Here is a 20,061-nt window from a genome sequence, read left to right on the forward strand (position 1 = left end):
CATATCTATATTTGTCGCCGTAAATTTTTATTTTTTTACGGTACAAATGTGACATTACCCCTTATTTTTTTTAAATGTACTATTTTTCAATTTTTTATCCAAAATTTTATCGTTATATATTTAAGCTCATCCTAATTTTTTTTCAAGCACACACCATTTTCGATTCCTGGGTTCGTCCCTATTGACAGCTGATAAATGTATGAAAAAAATTTGCATGATGGTTAGTCGTTACAGAATATATTGCAAAGAGGTGGAGACGACACCTCACTTTCTTTTACATTACAAATGAGTGACTTTGATTTAGAGCCTATTTTGAAACATGATTGACATTGAGTGGGTGATGCCTGAGTCAATTATCGGTTGTTGAGATATTTGAATAAAAACCGCGAGCTTAGTTGAATTTAGTCGATGAATCTCTATTCCAATTATTTTATAGTGTACTATTTGACTCGATTTCGAACAGTAAGACTTTCAGTGATCGCGGTAGACCGATGCGTTTACTCTACAACGCTATTACTATAACAATATAAGATATCTCTTATGAAAAAACGGTGGAGGCAATTGATAAACTCGTTGATTTTCTTAAGGATCTCCGAGCTTGTTAACGCTAAATGTTCTTTTGTTAGTAAACATTTTTTATTTATGTTTTTATTCTTGTTTCTAAATGATTAATCTCATTAAATATGAGTGTTTTGTGACAAGATGAACAATCATATTTTTGTATTATTATTATTTTTTTTATGTTTAAACAACTATCATTTATGTCATATTCCATTTAACTTTTTTTTTAAAATATTTTATAACTTTATCTAAAAATTTATTACAAAATAATTATATTTACTATGTTGACCAAATATTAACTTTTAAATAAATTATTATATTTATAATAAATAAATAAAAATAAACCATACTCCCAGTCTTCCCTTAAATTTTAATATTGACTATTAACATTTGGTTTTTTTTTTCTAAAAAAACCTAATTTTGATATGGACAACACACACACACATTATGTATTTATTATTTGGCCATATCTGAAATTTCTCAACTAAAACTCAAGCTTCTCATATACCTTTTCTCTTCCTCATCACCATTCCATTATCCAATATTTCTATATAAATATACTTACAGTAGAGAGAGAGACTCAGATAATCCAGAAAGATAGAGAGAGAAACAAGTGGATTTGTGGGGATCTGTACGCTTTCCGTGATAAAGTTAAACCTTTTTGCTTTCAGCGTCGGCCGTCCCACAAATCCAAGGGAATTACAGACAGTTACGTGAACCAATCGCATTCTCTTATCTGATCTTTGAATCTCAATTCCGATTCCGAAATGACGACGATCATGGAGAACTCCTACTCCCCTGTCAACCTAGAAGGCGAGCATGAATTGGATTTCGTTTCCTCCATTAAGCGCGACAAAGTAATTATCGATACAGATCCCGGTATTGGTAAGCTTCGTTCTCTCTCCCTCTCTCTCTCGTGAACTTCATTGTAAGACTGATTCGATTCTTCTTGTGTTCATTAGATGATAGCATGGCGATTCTAATGGCATTTCAGAGTCCACAATTACAGATATTAGGGTTAACTACTGTTTTTGGTAATGTTACTACTGAAGATGCAACCCGTAATGCCTTGCTTTTGGTATTCATTTGAACCAACTTATACTTTATCAATTAGATTTGAAAGTATTATCATTGATCATGATCAAGTTCTTTTATTTGCTTTGTAAAAGGATAGTGTGAGATTGCAGGATATCCCAATCTTCCTGTTGCTCAAGGCAGTCCTGAACCTCTCAAGGTAGTAACTCTGTTTCTCTTCTTCTTAAACCTAGATTCTTATCAAAATCTTTGAATTTTCCAATGAAATTCAATGAATGAGATCCCCTAGATTTGGGTTTTGGTTTGGATTATCCATCTTGTCTGGGATGTTGATTTAGATGAGATAATGTTCAGCTTCGTAAAGTGTTTTGAAACGGTTTTTTTCAAATTGGATCACTGATAACCATTCAATGTGACAAAATGGTTGAGTTTGTTTAGTGTTATTTGGGATTGGACGAGAAAATTTTGATAAATTTACGTGAAAACAATTGTTTTTGTTCAATCTCTTATCGGGATGTTGATTTAGATGAGATAATGTTCATCTCCATAAAGTGTTTTGAATCGGGCTTTTTCAAATGTGATCAAATGGTTGAGTTTGTTTAGTGTTATTTGATTTTGATTAATTCTTGGAAATAGGGTGGGGAACCGCGAGTTGCAGATTTTGCCCACGGTTCAGATGGGTTAGGAAACCTATTTCTTCCATCCCCGAACAGCAAGAAATCTGAAAAGTCAGCATCTGAATTTATGGTCGAAATGGTATCTAAATATCCAGGCGAAGTATCTATACTCGCACTTGGACCACTCACAAACTTGGCTTTGGTAATTCTTAGAATCTCTAGTAATCTTATAACTTATCAAATTAGATCTGAATCATTTTATTCTTCATTAACAACAGGCTGTCAAAAGGGACTCCACTTTTGCTAAAAAGGTTAAAAAGTTGGTTATTCTTGGTGGGGCTTTCTTTGCACTTGGAAATGTCAATCCTGCAGCTGAAGCTAATGCAAGTATCCATTATTGTACTTTTTTTTTTAAAATTGGTTTTTAACTGTTTGGGTTATAATATATATATAGATCTATGGAGATCCAGAAGCAGCTGATATAGTTTTCACATCTGGAGCTGATATTACTGTTGTGGGCATAAACATAACGACGCAAGTTAAGTTGACAGGTAATTTAACGCAGAAGGTTTAGGTCTGGATGAATTGAAAATACGAGATGAATGATTGATTATGGTTTTTTTAAGTGTTTCAGATTTAGATCTGGATGAATTGAGTCAGTCTAAGGGAAGATATGCACAACTTCTTTGTAACATGTGCAAGTTCTATAGAGATTGGCATGTGAAGTCTGATGGAGTTTATGGTTTGACTTTTCTATAACCTATGAATGTTTGAGTTTATAAATGAAAAATGTGATGTATTATCTAAATATACTATTTTCCCGGGAAATTCAGGAATATTTCTTCACGATCCAGTTAGTTTCGTGGCGTTGATTGAGCCGGATTTGTTTACATATAAGAAGGGTGTTGTTCGGGTTGAAACACAAGGGACTTGTTTGGGTCACACCCTATTGGATCAAGGACTCAAGAAGTAAATGTTTTGAGTTTTCGTGTTTTGTTTTTGGTGGGGTTTTGTTTTCTAACTGAGATTTTGTTTTGTTTTGGGGCAGATGGAATACGAGTAATCCTTGGACAGATCATTCTCCGATTTCAGTTGCGTGGACGGTTGATGTGGAGAAAGTACTGAACTATATCAAGACATTATGGATGAAGCCATGAAAGTCTTTTTCTTTCCTTCTTTTCTTAAGGTTGTTGGTGGGGTGGGTGGTATTCTAATAAATTCAATGTAATTTCATTTGAAAGTGTGAAAAAACTATTGATGGATTAACTATTCTTCAATTTAATATATTTGCTGGTTCTCTTCCTCTTTTTTTATTGAGAAACCGTGGAAATGAATAAACTGAAATAAAGATAATTGATGTTTAAAAGAATCGAAAGCTATTTAAGGTATTAAAGAGATAAAACCTCGACGTGTCCTTCTTCTCCGAGCAATGGAGCCTTGATGTTCTTCTCCGATTCTTCTTCGAGATGAGGCGAATTTGCAGAAGCTTCATTCTCCTCACTACTGTTTTAACATAGTTCATATCTCAATGTTCAATTCTTCATTAGTATTTTTTGTTGAATTGTTTTGTTATTATATATATTTAAACCTATTTAAATTTAATATAGAGAAAAAGTGAGAGACATACTTGATTGAGTATATTGTAAGGCCCAATACCACAATTGCAAAGGAAATATAGTACATATATCCAACCTGCATCATGTTTACATATATATAAATATTTTTATTTATTTTGACTTTTTGAAAATTAAAAAAAAAAATAGAATAAAAGCTTACCTTCTGGTTGTAGAAAAATATTCTAATGACTACAGCCCACATGTTAGATGTGAGAAGAGATAGACTATACATTGTCGATCCACCCATCTGCATCCAATTCCTTGTTTGGTTAAAATTATTATTCTTGCAAAATGTATCATTCTCATTCAAATATGGCTGCATCCAATTCCTTGTTTGGTTAAAATTATTATTCTTGCAAAATGTATCATTCTCATTCAAATATGGAAGAAATATTATTTTGTTTTGGAAAGAAATATAATTTTGTTTTCTGATCGATATTTATTCATCAAGGAGACGAAACTAACACGATCTACACTTACATGACCCATCATTAAATCATAGTGTAACGGAATTATGAAATTACCAATTCAATACTTATCCTATTTAGAAATTGTTATCATCACAATTTTATTACAAAATTGTTAAAGTTATAATTGAAACTGTATATTTTTTCTCCACATTTGGCATAATCTTGGGATATAATTCACTTTATAGAGTGAGTTTTAGCTTAATTTAGAATAATCTTTAAAAAAATAAATAATTATCCATATTACATATTATCATTTTTTACAAATATAGATTTGAATATCAAAACAGTTTAATAATAGTTTTATATTTTAATATAAGAAAAAAAATCCAAAACCCCAAGGTTATATGACAATCCAATTCCATGCAGCCCAATTATAAAAAGTCCAAATTAGAATACTTTTAAGGAATTGAGGACAGTTATTTTTTTTATTAAATTTTATTATGTAAATAATAAAAATAATTTATATATACTATGTACTATTCTAAAAAAGAATTGTTTTTTATTTTTTATTTATCTTTTAATAGTTTTTAACATAAATAATTTATAATTTAGTTAGTTAATTAATATAATAATTAAATCTTGCTAAGATATTATTTTTTATAATATTTTTAGTAGCCCTAAGATGTAGGGTCACACTGTATATACTAAAGTCAAGAGAAGTTATCAATGTGGGACACTATTAAATTAGATAAAATAAAAATGGTATATCTGGGGCAACACCTGTCAGAATAAACCTTTTTTGAAAATGTCAAATTTTCAGTCTTAAAATCTATTATTATATTGTAATTAGATAAACCCTGCCTTAATTGTTTTCCTTCTTCATTACTTATATATATATATATATATTTTTAAAGTGTATACTAGTATTGTATAAGACACGTAGCCGGCCGGATGTTTGGGATGCCCCAGTAAAAAAAAAAAAAAAAAATGATTTTTGATTACTAGAAAAAAATGATAAGAAAATAAGTTTTTGTGAAATTTGAACTAATGACAAAATGATAATTTTATGTTTTCTCAAACCACTAAGCTAAACCAGTTTATGTTTACAAAATTATTAAATTGTATTCTTTAAAATTTTATTTAATGGGCTTCCGCTGTGTTTACACCCACCCGGGCAGCCCTCATCAGACATTAGATTAGATGTCTAAGATTTAATTTGAGTAGTAAGTTAATATAGTAAATTAAATACTGCCTACAAATGATAAAGAAAATAATATAAAAAATTATCTAACAAGTTAATGAGATGAATAATACTAACCTTTAAAATTTAATGAGATGAATAATACTAACCTTTAAAATGTAAGGAATGAGAGAATAGAGTGTGAAACTTGAAATAGCATATCCTGCAAAACATAACACCTGAACAATATAGCTTTCAGAATTAATATATTATAAACAAGATTATGAAAAATCAAATATTTTTAATTATTCTAAAATTATAAGTTTTATCTATATTTTTTAAAACGTTGAGTTCTGCTTTTTTTTTTATTTAGTGCAACTAATCCCCGCGGATTAATCATATATCCTGTAAATACATAAATTTCATAATTACCTAACATAAACTTACATTTCTTTAGACGTCCACATCATTATAGCATGAGTTTATGTTGTTTATTCAATTGCACATAAAGCATAAACATGCAAAACCTTTTTGGATCTTGGTTGAGATAATTATTTTACTAGTTAAAACTTAGAAAATAAATCAAACTTACAATTTCTGGTGACCATTGGAGGGATTCAAGACTCTTCCTCTCTAAAAAGAATCTAATAATTAGTCAAGGATGGAATGATGATGATTAGAAAGACAATTCAATTGAAGAATTAAGATTGATGATATTAAAAGGAAAGGATACATTTGAACAATGGTAACAATGAGACCATACAAACCAACCATAAATACAACTTCAACTCGGTCTCTGTTTTTCACACAAAATTCCTGCCTTATCAAAAACACCATTTCAATTTCAATAAAAATTAAAGATAGAGAATAGAGAATAAACACAATAACTTACCTCACCAACATTACTCATTGCAAAAAACAGAGTACCCGCAATAACCATGCCATCACCAAGAAATGACAACAAGCCACCTCCTCATAAAAAAAAGAAAGAAGCAAAAGAATAATTAGATATGATTCATCTAAATTGACACCAATCATTCTAAAACAACTAATATCTCATTATTAGAGTTATTTAAATAACTTATTCGGATTGAGATTACAGAAATTAAGTTATTTAATAAAAAATACTTAAGAATGTTTTAATATTTAATATAAATAAATATATATTTTAAAAATTAAAAATATTTTAATATTTAAATTTATGAGAAAATATGTGAAAATATCATAAATTATTCAAATAAATCATGTTTAATTTTTTATTAATCAAATCATCACGTTAGAATATATTATTAAAAAGTAGAATAAAATATTATAACTTTTACAATATAATATTAACTTTCATCTAAATAAATTTGTATATCACGATAATAATAAAAAACAAATAAATAACTTTTAGATATGCTTCTACTTTAACTTAAAATAAAGTTTTAGGTGGAATGAATCATTAACTTTTTAGTTTATTAAGAATTACTTTATTAATTGAGCTACTTGGATTAAATATATTTTTTTAATATATATTAAAATATTATTTTTTTTATGTTTCATATTTATATTTAAATTAAATTAGAAATCTATTGATAAATTAATTTAATTAAGACATTTTATATTTATTTTTAGTATATATATATTGTAATTATATATTTCTTTTGAAAATTTTAAGAATAAACTTTATAATTATATTATATTATTAATTTAAAAAATAAAAATTAATATGCAAAGAAAGAAAACTGGCCAAACATAGTTTGGGTCAAATAGGTTTTCCAATTTTATATATATATATATAATGAAAATAATAATAATAAAAGAGTATGCAAAATATAGACTATAATATAAATTTTTATATAATATATAAAATTAATAAATATTCATAATTATATATCTATTTGTTTTCTTTTTTAATATGTTAAATTGAGAAATTTGATGAAATGACCCTTATAAAGCCTTGTTTGAGAGAATCACCAACATCCAATAAAATTTACGGAAATGATCATTTCCCCTTTGGTACGACGAAAATACTATGTCGTGTCACATGACGCGACGGAATCCTAATTCGTCGCAACGGCAGCAACGGCACACTCGACGAATTGAGTTCCGTCGCGAAAGTATTTTCGTCCGAAAACTTGGAAATGAACATTTGCGCAACTTTTATTAGTGGCGAATCATTTTGCCAATTAAAGTCATTTTATCAAATTTCCCTATTAAATCATATCTATATAACTTTATAAGAATCAAATCAAATAATTTTAAATTATTTTGAAAACACCTATTTCATCAAATCAAATCAAATCAATGACGATGATAAAGAAATGATAAACCAACTACTTTGAAATCACCATTGACGGAGAATTCTTACCTGAATTATCGAGTAAAGCATCAGCAGCATCGGAGAAGAGAACTAAACCAAGAGCAAGAACACAAAGAACAGCTCCAAAAAGTTGCCAAAACGAATACTTAGTCCCAAGAAAAATCCATGTCAAAACAATCGCCCAAGCAATCGCACAACAGCTCAATATCGTCACACTCGTAATCGGCGAATATTCATACGCCTTATTAACTGCACAAATCAAATCAAATCCAATTCCAATTTAGGTTTTCAAAAAGTAAAAAAAAAAAAGAGAAATCGATTCAACTCACTCAAATAATTTCCTTGTACATCGATCAAACCTAACAGTAGATACCAATACCAAGACACCTAACATTATTACATTCATAAACACAATCAGGTATTATATAGTATAGATTATAGTTAGAAGACAAAGAAGAAATAGAAATGAACTCACGGTTGTAGATTGACGTCTATGGAGAAAAATGGCGCCGTAAATAACCGTCACGGTTAGGTAAGTGAAGAACGATAATGATAGAGGTAAACGAACGCCTGAGAAGAGAATTGATCAAATTGAGATGTAGATATATCATATATTGGATCGATCGACGATGAATAATTGAATATGATTGTTTGATTACCTAGATTTGCAGAGTAAGAGGCGGTGAAACTCATTAGTGCGACTGTGAAGGAGACGATCTGTCCAAGTAACAACACGAAGAGTGTTTGTAACAACATTGTTGAGGATTTTGATATGAAGAAGATTGAAATCTGATGAGATTATTGATGAAGAAGACGAAGAACAGAGATTATCGCCATTGAAGCGATTCATATACGTCGTGATATATACATGCCAACTACCTTCTCTTCTCTTGAATGAATCTGACTTTTTTAACCAATTATTTCAATCATTTAAATATATAGAGTCAAATAAATATATGTATTCATTATATTTAATTTCTTTCATATGTTTAAAAAAAATTATATTTTTAATTAAAAATATTATATACTTATATTATTAATAAGGTCTATGAATCAATTAAGATGATATAATTTATTAGAGTGAATTTTATTTAAAAAAAGTAATGTAAAAATATTCATAAAGGTAGTAAAATGTATGTATTTTAATGATAATAACAATAAATTTCTAAAGAACATAATTAGATATTTAATATTGTTAAAACTTACTAACTATACTAAAAATTTTTTTTTTTTTAATTTAATTTGCATGTTATATTGAAACATATAATAATACTTTTGTATTTAAATTAACAAAAATAATATAGTCTTAATTGATTAAATATTTTAATAAGAATGTGGGTTCGATAGTTTGTTTTTGTTTTAGGGGTTAGGGGAGGTGGCTGTTTAGTCTCATCTTAGTGCTAATTGTTTTGCGGAATATGACTATGATTCATTAGGGTGATGTTTGAATCCTTGGGTAGTTATTTGAATGTTTGGATTGAGATAACTTATATATTTGTGTTACCATCTCAATTTTTTCTGGTAAATTAGAAAAATTATTAAACCTTCAATAATAGTAGTTGTTTAATTTGTATCATTTGTAATAATGTTATTATTATAACATTTTCTGAGATTCGTTTCTCGAAAACATACGAGCTCGATAATTTTTTGGGCAGTGTGTTTATATTCGTTTCAAATTTAATGTTTTGTGATTTTTTAATATTTTTATTTTTTAATTTCATAATTTATTGTTAAGTTTATTTTATCACTTTTTAATATATATATTGACCATTTTAAAAAATATATATATTATATAATATTTAAATTGATTCAAACATTCAAACCTAATACCAATTTCATTTAACCAAAAATATATTATTAAATATATGATTTTGATATAAAAAACTAATCAATCCATTTTTATATGTGTTATTTATTTACATATTATGCTATAATTTTATTTATTTAAAAGTATTTCTATATGTGTTTTTTTACATGATTTTGTTTAATTAATTGTTTAAAAAATAATTTAAAACATGTAAGAATATTTAACTCTATTCAAAATATTTCTTTTACATTATTTAATTTAAAATTTCTCCTTATATATTTAATCTGGTTTGAATTTTCTATTTAAATATTTAAAAATCATTTAAAATGTTATAATACCTTTAATTTTGGGTAGATAATATGCACAAATTTTTATTTACCAATCATATTCATTTATTATTTTTCAAATTGTAGTCCGCTCCATTTTAGACAACAATGTTGTTCCTTCGTCTTCTCCAAATTTAGATGATGTTTATTTGTGTTATGTCCAAAAAAAATTATCTCTAAGTAATCAAACAATATTATGGTTGAAGGAGAGGAATGTTTTCGATAGTGTCATATAATCACCGTATTAAAAAAGTCGTTCAATATTAATTTATTTATTTATTTCAGTCTTCACATATGAGTTCTTTCTGCAATTATTTTGCTAACATCATTTTTCTTTTTTCTCTTTGACATATTCACTAGTCAATTAGGCTCTTTTATTCCCATACAAATTGAGGAATATAAGTTTAATTATGAACAATTTTTGGTTCTATGGTCAAAATTTGAACTCTAGTCATAATTAATTTAAAATTAGATCATTTAAGGTTCTAACTATGTTGCGTTTCTCATATTTAGAGCTGAGTTATGAATTATTTTGAATAACCAACTAATTTCGTCTTGATATTAAATTATAATCATTCACAATATGTCCATTCTCACTAAGGGAACAACGGCCTAGGTCATGTCCGACTTACAAATTTAAAACCTTAGGCATTTGAAACATATCTTGATATCATCGAATAAATGGATTTTGAATTATTTTAAAGTGTGCATACAGATTAATGTGAGAGTTTTGAGGATAAACAAGATTTAGGAAAACAAAATAGGGCATTATAATATTTTAAATAATTTTAGATATTTAAAGATTAAATTCAAACAAAATTAAACAAATGAATAATTTTAAATAAGACATTGTACATTGATATATTTTAAACTCAATTAAATTAAGAATGAACATTTTATCTATTACCAAAAGATAAATTATTAAAAGATAATCAATTACCATCATACTTCATTTGTAATTTAGCATTTGTACAAGAAAAGAAAAAAAAAATTAACTCAAAATAATTCAGTAAACAACATTTCTTTTTTTCAGCAAAAAGAAAAGGGAAAAACTATATTAGATATTTACTCAAGAAATAATGTTAATTCTTATTTGCTATATTCAATCTTAATAGAATTTTTTTTTAAACCCCTTTTATTTGTTTCTCTAGGATGAAAGTTCTATTTTTCTAAAAATTTTACCTAATTCTTTATCCAAATAAAAAGTTCCTCAGCTACCTACCTAAGCTGAATGTCCATGTCTACTTTGCACATTTAAAATACAAAGAATAATAATAATAATAATAATAATATCATGCATCAATTTTTCTCACCTAAAATAAGTAATGCCTAAAACATTCTCACATTATTATATTAACCAAAAAAAGTACATAAATGACAAATCACAATTATCTAAAAGTACTAGATATCATACACAGTCTATAAAATAATCTAATTTGATGAATATAAAAACAAACCCTATCATAATGGGAAATACTTTTCATAGATAAAACCAATGAAGCCAAAAACCACAATAATTTAAAAAGAAAAAGTATTTTGGTAATGAATTTTGGAGATAGTGATCAATAATGGGATATACTTTTCATATATTAAATCCAAAAAGAAAAATCACATCACTGCCCTAAGATACTGCATTTTTTAATCAAATTGAGCTGTTAACTAGTGGGTTAATCAATGCATAAAACTTATATTAAAAGAAAAACTCCAAGTTAAGAGTAATTTATAATAAAGCCAACTAAAACTATAATTGGTCAAAAAGATGTTTTACAGTTAAATGATTGAATCAATGAGAAAACTTTCTTTCATATGTGAAATTGAGCTATAGTTATCATCATCTTAAAGATCATAAGTACTATAGTTACCATAATCCATATCATCATCTTCATCTTCGTTGTCATACTTAGCTGGACTACTCCTAATCTCAGTTTCATCCTGTTCCATAGCTTTTTCAACCTCCTCTTCCTTCTCGGGCTCAACTTTTTCAACAACCTCTTCTTCTGGCTCGGTTTTTTCAACAACCTTTTCAGATTTTTCTGTTTCTACCCCCTGTTTGCAACACAACATATGAATGGAAGATGATGAATTAGGTTTTCTTGTCAAACTAGCTTTTAGAGCCTAAAGCATGTATCATCTATAAGCAAGATAAAGAATTGTAAGTAACTAGTTGAACAAGAGTTTGGAGCTTGTTTGATCAATATAATCTTTTATCACATCATCAATACAAAAGGATATAGTAATTTAACACATTACTTTCATCCAACAACATTTTGGTTTCATAATCTAGATTTCTTTCAAATAACCTAACCCCAGAACTCTCTTGATCATCATCTAGATTCAAATGCTACACTGTGAAAGTCTGGATCAAGTTTAATAAGAGTAAAGAGGATCAATGTCAATTAATGGATGCTTCTGAGTTCAAAGTGTATTTTTTTTAAGTGTTCATTTGCAGCTTGGTCCAAAAACAGAAGTAATGAGAGAGGTAAACATGACAATGAAGATTAAACAGAGTGAGAGTGCATACACTAATATCAGGACCACACAAGTCCTCATTGTTTGTGAAGTCAGCTGAATCATCCTGGGACGTTTTCAAGAGCTTAATCAATTGTTCGAAGTGGGAATTGTCTGAAAGAGGAAGAAATCAAATTATTAGTACACAATATATATCAACCCTTATGGACAAAAAAAACAGGAACATGTAACGAGTGGTTACAGATAAACACCAAACTAAATATTTCTTTCGCATGGTTTAGTAACTCGTCAGTTTACAAACATGTCTAAAAGCAACTTCTTCTAAAATAAAAAGTGAGCCCTCAAGTTTGATTCTCAAATCCTAACCCATGTTAAATTAGTCGATTTAAGACATGTTGAAAAATATTAACAATCAAAATAGTAATAATAATTATTATATTATTCTAGATTAGTAATAAAAATAATATACTAAAGCCCTCTCTGTATTTTAAAAATAATAATAACAATTTTAGAAAAAAAAACACTTTCAATCGTAATAACAAGATTAAAATAGTACTGGAATCAATAATAAAAACTTAGTGACAATGATAATAACAGCAACAAAATGAGAATGATGATAGCAATAACTATAATGAATAAACATAATAATAAAAGTAACAAAAACAATACCAATAATAAGAACTTTTATCAATTTAGTGTGGCTAAGTAGTTTAAAGAAGTCAATTTGTATAGGCATTGTATTATCAAACGACACCTTCTAAAGAAGGTTTAAATAAACAATATAGTAACTTATATTTTGTAAGAACTATGCATTGGTTTGTAACTGACCTTTTGCCCGACCCGTTAAAGCATCGTCGAGCATCATAGGATTTTGGCGTTCTTCTTTCTTATATTTCAACTTAATTTGGGTTCGTGATCGACCAGGGAAAAGTTGTTGTATGAATGATAGATCTGACCCAAATTGTCTAACACCCTATATAGAAAATCAAAGGTTTGAAGAATATATTTAAATCAAAATCCAAACAAGAATGTCACTGGAATCATGTAATTCAAATATAAATCAAGCAATCATATCTGCTAACCCATGCAAAGCTTGATAATCACATTTTTCTGAATATTTAAACATTTTTTCTTAAAATTAGCTGAAAAGACAATACTGAATTGAGTGTACACCTTCCCCCTATAAGCTCTTATCACTTAACCTAAATGTCGTCAATATTACTGTTATAATGTCGTCAATATTAACTTTTGACTCAACTTATCACTTAGTCTAAATGAGTTAGGAATAAGTGCTTATTCGAATTATAATAATTTGATAATTGTTATTTAAAATCACTTAATTATTTAGATTCAACTCAAATTAAGCTAAAATATTATATGGCTTATTTCGGTACGACTTTCCCAAATTTTATCAATCAACTTACATATTACTTCAAGTTTTTTTTTGGGAAAAAATGTACTTAAAGTTTAGATACTTGCATTTGGTTTATTCTAACATTTATTTTTCAGACACTTAGCTCTTAGATATAAAGGGAACTGATGAGACCGCTATTAGAATTGTATAAAAATGTGGAGTTTCTACTTGGATTTTCCCAGAAAGAAAAATGAAAATGATACAGTAGGAACAAGGTACCTGATAGAATAGTTCAGTATCTTGCTTTGACCATCTTAGTCTAGGTGTCCTTTCCATGTAAGAATGATAGTTGGTATAAAAAGTGCCATCTTGGACAGGGGGGTCTGTTTCTTCATCATTAAATCCAGCTTGTTCCGATGCATTTTCATTTCGCATGTCTTGAGGGTTAGAGTTACTAGCACTGTATAACATTTATTCATAGACAATGTACATAAATCAATTGAACAAAAGAAAAAACCACTTATAAACATCCAAATACAGTGTAACAATCACCAAGTTTACAAATATATGACCCTGGTCTAGAAGAAGTATTTAGATTAACACAAACCTAGAATATCTGTGACAAAAATGTGCTTGGTTATGTAATTCTAATTTGTGTTAGTTTAAATTTTTTTTATTGATTGAAACAATTTTGTGGTGGAGGAGAGTTGAAGTATTGTAGTGAAGGATTTAATTTTCTAGAATTTCATTGAATTTTCTAGAATTTCAAAAGTGGTCGATGTGTATAGAAAAAAATGAGACCTAAAATTATCAACCCGAAAAAAAAAGCAGTGATTAGGCCACCAAAGGAGGAAGTATTAACCGTACATATGGTTGAGCACAGAAAAATATCAACATACCTATAAAAGTTTGAGTTATCCTCAATTAAAAATACTTTTGTTGATGATATGAAACTTGTACAATTATATTTTGATGCAAACAAATATCAACTAGACATTGAAAGAGGGAAACTCTAATACCTTGGGTTGGTTGATTGTGATTTTGCCGCCTTCTTCCCATCTTTCTGCAAAAAAAATAAAGAAATATATTTTACTATATACACAATAATAGTTGGGACATGGGAATGATTGGACTGAAATACAAAAGGAAGTTCGGGGCTTCTTGTTCATCAGCTGAAGAGATTGTTGACCTTATGGAGGAAGTCAGATATCAATAATGATGGGATGGTCAAGTTTGGGGAGATCAGTGTGTTTAATAGCTTTGTATTTTTTATTTTTTAGATTTAGTTTTATATGATTTGTTGGTTTGTATTGTGCTTTGTGTTGATTTGATATGCTTTGTTGTTGTATTAGTGATTTTGATGGATTTGTAATTTTTTTGATAACTTTATACATGTTTTTTTTCTAAAAACACATAAGCAGACAAACAATTATGTTTCTTACAGAAAAAAGAAGAAGAAGTTTTTAGATGGGGGAGCATAAAGTGGATAAGATCATGGCAAGCTTTTTAGTCAGTAAAAAATATAAAAGGAAATTTCTATTTATATAAGCATAAACGTTAAAAGTAAAATAAAAAAGTTTTAAGAAAGTTAGAAAAATATTAACAACTTGGCAAGGTGCTCAAATTTCACACTAGACTTTTTAAATACCTACAACTGAAAATGTTTGATAAACATAAATTTGATTCCTAGTCAGTAAAATCGATCAATTTTATCAAAGTCTATTACAAAAATGGAGTCTTTCCATAATTAAAAAATTGATGTTATGTTCTCTCTATCCAATAAAAAGAGAAAGAAATAGAGAGAAAGGAGGATATAAAGATTCAAGGTATGTACCTCTATTTTTTCCCTATGCTCAGCAAGCAATATTATGTCTCTAATAGATATTTGTTGGAGGTCAAGCTCATCTTCTGGTGTTTCAAGTAAAGCCTTGTTCACTAGCACAGATAAAACAAGATTTTAAAAAATAATTAACATTAACAAGCCCTGTTCACTAGGGGCAGATAAAATGATAATAGACAAACTGTAATCATTAATATTTCTCAGAATCACAAAACAAAATGAATGTTTATGATATGATTTGTATTTAAATGAATGTTTCTTTGAATATTTTTTTTGTTTCTGTTAGTTTTAATTGAAGGTTCAAAGCATGTTTATACCTGAACACTTTCTTAATTTGTTATGTTTCTTTGGGTTTTATAAAATGGCATTCAGCCGCTTTCCCCAAAAAATATAAACTGTATTTCTCAGAATCACATGGAAAATAAATATATACCTTGTCTTTTGGGTCGACGTGTTGCGCGAGGAAACCTTTTCGGAGATTTCTTAGTTGGCTGATCTGGATTTTCATCATCCCTTTTCCGCTTCGAAGCAGATTTTCCTTTTTGAGAAACGGATTTCTTGGATTTTGCAGGTGGCTTTTTCTTATGTTTATCAGAAACTCTATCTTGATCGTTATTATCAGCTTCTTCTGCAGCAAAGCCACTCAAATGTTCATTATGCAAGTTTTTAATATCATTAAACATCAAATGCAGTTAATATCAGCAGATTACTTCGTATCCTTGTTGATTTTCTAGATTCTCTCAACTCACACAAGGTGTTGCAGTACTCGGATGACAAGAAAATTTATCTAACCTGTTTCAATTCTCTCATCTCCTTCTGTAGCAACCTGTCGGCATATATAAAAGTGTTAAATCAAAAAAGAGATGAAGAAGAGGCTCGACTTTACCCTTCTCAACTTGTTATATATAATGAATACACGTCAAACATTGCAAGTAGAGCAAATACATAAGTGAGTTAATGAAGATGGGATATTCCCTAAATGATGAAGAATGGACAAATCAAAGAGATTAGGTAATGTGTAAAAATTTATGGAGATTATCTTAGTTTGGAATATCAACATCCACTTGCATAAAATCATCATCATAATATAGAAGTTTAATTATGAATAATTCAGTACATGACCTATCTTTATCAAAGATGAGTTCATCTCCAGGAATTGTGTAACTCTACATTAGGTCATAATTATCTCCTAATAGATTACATATATTTAGTTTACGATAACTAGAAAAACTTCTATAGAGATCCTAGAACCTAGATTGATTCTCTGAAAAGTCAAGTAGATAAATTACAGAATCAGAGTACATCAATAGTTTTACAAATTTCCAAATAGCCAAAGATTGTTAAACTCCTTTTATATTGCAACAAACATGAGAATTTATATTGCACTCGATATAGTCATTGCAAATCTTAGAAGACGTAGGATCAAACGACCAAAAACTAATTCCAAGAAAAATAGAACTACATAACCTTTGAAGCCGATGCGTCCATTGCAGAGAAAGAAATGTCTTCTTGAGAAATCTCCACAGGAGGAGCTGTCTCCTCATTCAATATATCATTATTCCCTGGTAATTCAAAAGTAGAATCCAAAGACGGATAGGGTTCGAACTCAGCATTACTTTCTGGAAATGCATAAGAGAACTCATCAAGTATGAATTCATCAGGTGAAACAGCTGATGGAGGCTCCTGCATATGTGAAGCAGACTCAACTCGATCAGAAAAAGAATCTTTGGCATCAGATTTTCCAGAGGAATGAGGAACGTTAGGCTCAGGTTCAAATTTGCCAGTTCGCAACTCTAGAATAAGAGAAATTATTTACCGAGTTAATAGAATCAAGTAGATAAAAAAAATCAAGTAAATGGAGTAAGTTTGCATATATACCGGGACTAGTTGATAACCCAAACATATCATCTGATATCTCCAAGAAAGGAACACTATTATCTTCCTGAAGTTATATTATATATCAAGACCAAATAATCATATAAATTACATGATCCAGTTCTAGATGGCCAATGAATAAGAAAAAGGATTGTACCTTTACCCCCATTGTTATGTCAGAAAACTCAAAACCAGCACCAGACAAATCTTGAGCCTCATCAACTTCAGACAATTTTTGTTCTCCTGACAAAGTTGTCATTGATGGTTGTTTTGAATCATTTACATCAATATCTGCAGTTTGCATATGTGTTCACAAAATGGGCAAATTTTCAAAAAAAATGAAACAACATAAAACCGCAACAGGTAATCAGTAAGTTAGTAAATACTTACCTGCTGCTGTTGTGGGTTGTAAACAAAAATCTTCAAGAGATTCCAAACCAAAATAAGTATCTACATTCTAAAAGAGAATAATTTTTGCATCAAGAGAATGAAGGAAAATTTCTAACAATGAAAATAACCAGGAAAATTACCACTCCTTCACTAACAGTAAGGTTTTCGGAGTTATTCAAGCTAGCATTAACTTCTACAATCTCTCCAGCAACAGAATGATCCAATGACTTATTTACAGAATCATCAGTTACTACTTTCTTCACTTTATCAAATGAATTCACAGAAGATTTTACTAATGGAGCTTTCCTTGGTTTAGCCTTAGGCTGAAACTTCCTGCCACCCCCCGCTACAATGACAATAACATCATATGTTTACCCTTGCAGAAAGAACAGTTCTTATACCAAATAGTTGAACAATAATAAAGACACTAACTTACCATTCTTTGCAGAAGACCCAGGTAAAAATTCATCAAATAGATCCAAATCAGGCCCCATTACAACTACAAAATGTCAAGAAAAGTAGAAATATTTAAATTGTGTCATTCTAAGTATTAGATTGATAAATCAATATCCATGAAGAAATTTCCACGTGAAATGCTTGTTTTTGAGTTCTTTTTTTAAAGATTCTTCAAATTATCCCAATCTTTCCTCAAATTATGGATGGGTTTTTTAGATTTCCTATCTCTGATTCACCTCTCGTTCTTGAATCAAAACGAAATCAAAGAGAGAAAAAACAAACCTCTTAGTATTCCCTTGGTGGTCTGCCGTTACGTCGCGACCAGCAACAGTGAATCGCGTAACTCTCTCTGGTCCGTCCAGACTCGGTTGCGAATCCAGCTCAAGGAGAAAAACATGAGTTTTGATTTTGGTTTTGGTTTTCTATTATTATATAAACAAAACCAAGTTTGATTTTTTTTTTGTTATTTGGGCTGGATATCCTTTTTGAGGGTTTTGAGCCCATATGAAATATCTCAAATAAAGATACATATTAGAGGTCCAATTGTATAAGTCTATTTTTTAAAGTTTTTTTATATTTTATTTTAAAATTGATATATTTTATTTTTGATGCTCTAGGCATGTCGGACACTACTTGACTACCTGTATCTCACTCATTAAGTGATATATACACAAAAGTGAAGCATCAACTTCCTCATTTGTTGATTTTTTTTCTCTTTATATATGTGACACTTTTTTAATGGATAAATTGGTAGCATTGAACTAACCAATTTAGGGAATGAATAAAAAATGACGTGGCATCACTTAAAAATAAAAAAGAATGAGAAATTATTTTATATTTTGAGTCATTCAATTAAAGTAATATGTTTATTTGATTTATTTTGGTTAAAATGATAGAAAAACTTGTATGAAATATGGATAAGTTGATTTGGGTAGAATTAGTTGTGGGACAGGAATATTTAATTCCTGTTGTTAAAAATGACAGAGCGTGCAACTACTTAATAGAGTTTAATAATTTAAAATTTTAAAAATTGGTAAGGATAAAATGTTATTTTAAATAGATGAATGAAATGATTGAAGTGATAAAGAGAAAGAGAGAGAGAAAAAATTAATTTTAATCCAAAATAAATCATTTAGGACAAACCCGTATTAAACGGTTTAATTGGTTTATTCCACTTATTTTACTTATCACTAATGTTATAAGATTTTTGAATTATCTTAAAATGTAAGATTTTGAATTTTTTTTCATTAAAATTTTAATTATTACAAATTTGTTATATAATTTAATATCAAGATTTTGTTACATTATTTAGTATTTTTTTTTAAATGCGACTTTTAGTCTATTCTAAAGAATTTACACACAAATCATAAATAGATTAGGTGATCTACACTTAATTAATAATAATAATAAATATATATTATTTTATTAGAATATGTTAGTTTTTTTTAATTTATTTCCTTTATTATTAGAGAATTAAAAGAAATGAATGAAAGAGGGAATTTGAGGGAGGAATGATATGGCTAATTTGATTAACCAAAAAAATAACAAAATTTCTCTCCTCACTTTTTATCATTTTTTCAACTTAGAGTGACACATAATTCCCTCCCCATTTCCTTCCTCAAATTCCCTTATCCCTCCTCTTATTATTATTTATGATTAACTTTTCTAAATTTATAAATCAATAACAATCTTTTTTTTGTAAGAAGCTTTTATCACTATCACTCCAAATAATTTTTATTATTTTAATTAATCCTTAGACTTTTATTTTAATAAAAATAAACTACTTAAAAAATATCTCTTAATTTATTTTCAAGATTTTA

General features: G+C 28.4%; 4 protein-coding genes across 5 annotated transcripts; 1 reads left to right on the plus strand and 3 right to left on the minus strand.

The window, feature by feature from the left end:
- Window positions 1-1,122: 1,122 nt before the first annotated feature.
- On the plus strand, window positions 1,123-3,515 carry LOC124944017 (uridine nucleosidase 1). The gene is made up of 9 exons (XM_047484475.1): window positions 1,123-1,446; window positions 1,524-1,639; window positions 1,736-1,795; window positions 2,233-2,415; window positions 2,492-2,596; window positions 2,668-2,764; window positions 2,848-2,955; window positions 3,047-3,182; window positions 3,262-3,515. The coding sequence occupies exons 1-9, from the start codon at window positions 1,329-1,331 to the stop codon at window positions 3,368-3,370; spliced, it is 1,032 nt and encodes a 343-aa protein (XP_047340431.1). The 5' UTR covers window positions 1,123-1,328; the 3' UTR covers window positions 3,371-3,515.
- Window positions 3,516-3,554: 39 nt separating this feature from the next.
- Window positions 3,555-4,080, minus strand: LOC124944018 (uncharacterized solute carrier family 35 member C320.08-like). The gene is made up of 3 exons (XM_047484476.1): window positions 3,990-4,080; window positions 3,841-3,905; window positions 3,555-3,716 (listed from the first exon to the last, which is right to left on the minus strand). The coding sequence occupies exons 1-3, from the start codon at window positions 4,074-4,076 to the stop codon at window positions 3,602-3,604; spliced, it is 267 nt and encodes an 88-aa protein (XP_047340432.1). The 5' UTR covers window positions 4,077-4,080; the 3' UTR covers window positions 3,555-3,601.
- Window positions 4,081-5,467: 1,387 nt separating this feature from the next.
- Window positions 5,468-8,574, minus strand: LOC124943057 (solute carrier family 35 member F2-like). Its single transcript, XM_047483623.1, has 8 exons — window positions 8,384-8,574; window positions 8,098-8,111; window positions 7,773-8,006; window positions 6,312-6,391; window positions 6,153-6,235; window positions 6,012-6,063; window positions 5,590-5,658; window positions 5,468-5,491 (listed from the first exon to the last, which is right to left on the minus strand). Exons 1-8 carry the CDS (start codon window positions 8,572-8,574, stop codon window positions 5,468-5,470), a joined length of 747 nt encoding a protein of 248 aa, XP_047339579.1.
- Window positions 8,575-11,526: 2,952 nt separating this feature from the next.
- On the minus strand, window positions 11,527-18,648 carry LOC124942818 (transcription factor TFIIIB component B'' homolog). Of its 2 annotated transcripts, none has more exons than XM_047483382.1 (15): window positions 18,524-18,648; window positions 18,222-18,284; window positions 17,941-18,131; window positions 17,786-17,852; window positions 17,553-17,686; window positions 17,399-17,462; window positions 16,988-17,313; window positions 16,313-16,346; window positions 15,954-16,148; window positions 15,515-15,615; window positions 14,700-14,743; window positions 13,960-14,140; window positions 13,155-13,299; window positions 12,379-12,479; window positions 11,527-11,903 (listed from the first exon to the last, which is right to left on the minus strand). In XM_047483382.1, exons 2-15 carry the CDS (start codon window positions 18,277-18,279, stop codon window positions 11,694-11,696), a joined length of 1,851 nt encoding a protein of 616 aa, XP_047339338.1. In that variant the 5' UTR covers window positions 18,280-18,284; window positions 18,524-18,648; the 3' UTR covers window positions 11,527-11,693. The 2 variants fall into 2 exon arrangements, with proteins under 2 accessions (XP_047339338.1, XP_047339337.1); XM_047483381.1 differs by having other exon boundaries at window positions 17,926-18,131.
- Between the last annotated feature and the right edge of the window lie 1,413 nt (window positions 18,649-20,061).

Source organism: Impatiens glandulifera, chromosome 6 (genome assembly GCF_907164915.1).
Source record: "Impatiens glandulifera chromosome 6, dImpGla2.1, whole genome shotgun sequence".
Lineage (NCBI taxonomy): Eukaryota > Viridiplantae > Streptophyta > Magnoliopsida > Ericales > Balsaminaceae > Impatiens > Impatiens glandulifera.

Bases quoted from the DNA above. Each gene is read 5' to 3' on its own strand.
- LOC124944017 (XM_047484475.1), top strand. From the start codon at position 1,329: ATGACGACGATCATGGAGAACTCCTACTCCCCTGTCAACCTAGAAGGC. The intron at 1,447-1,523 runs GTAAGCTTCGTT...TGTGTTCATTAG, and splicing joins CGATACAGATCCCGGTATTG to ATGATAGCATGGCGATTCTA. The intron at 2,416-2,491 runs GTAATTCTTAGA...CATTAACAACAG, and splicing joins CACTCACAAACTTGGCTTTG to GCTGTCAAAAGGGACTCCAC.
- LOC124944018 (XM_047484476.1), bottom strand. From the start codon at position 4,076: ATGGGTGGATCGACAATGTATAGTCTATCTCTTCTCACATCTAACATG. The intron at 3,906-3,989 runs GTAAGCTTTTAT...AACATGATGCAG, and splicing joins TATTTTTCTACAACCAGAAG to GTTGGATATATGTACTATAT. The intron at 3,717-3,840 runs GTATGTCTCTCA...ATGTTAAAACAG, and splicing joins CTTACAATATACTCAATCAA to TAGTGAGGAGAATGAAGCTT.
- LOC124943057 (XM_047483623.1), bottom strand. From the start codon at position 8,574: ATGAATCGCTTCAATGGCGATAATCTCTGTTCTTCGTCTTCTTCATCA. The intron at 6,064-6,152 runs GTATCCTTTCCT...ACTAATTATTAG, and splicing joins ATTGTTACCATTGTTCAAAT to ATTCTTTTTAGAGAGGAAGA. The intron at 5,659-6,011 runs GTAAGTTTGATT...TATATTGTTCAG, and splicing joins TCCAATGGTCACCAGAAATT to GTGTTATGTTTTGCAGGATA.
- LOC124942818 (XM_047483381.1), bottom strand. From the start codon at position 18,279: ATGGGGCCTGATTTGGATCTATTTGATGAATTTTTACCTGGGTCTTCT. The intron at 17,687-17,785 runs GTAAGTATTTAC...TGCAAACTGCAG, and splicing joins ACAACCCACAACAGCAGCAG to ATATTGATGTAAATGATTCA. The intron at 15,616-15,953 runs GTATATATTTAT...TATCTGTGCTAG, and splicing joins ACGTCGACCCAAAAGACAAG to TGAACAAGGCTTTACTTGAA.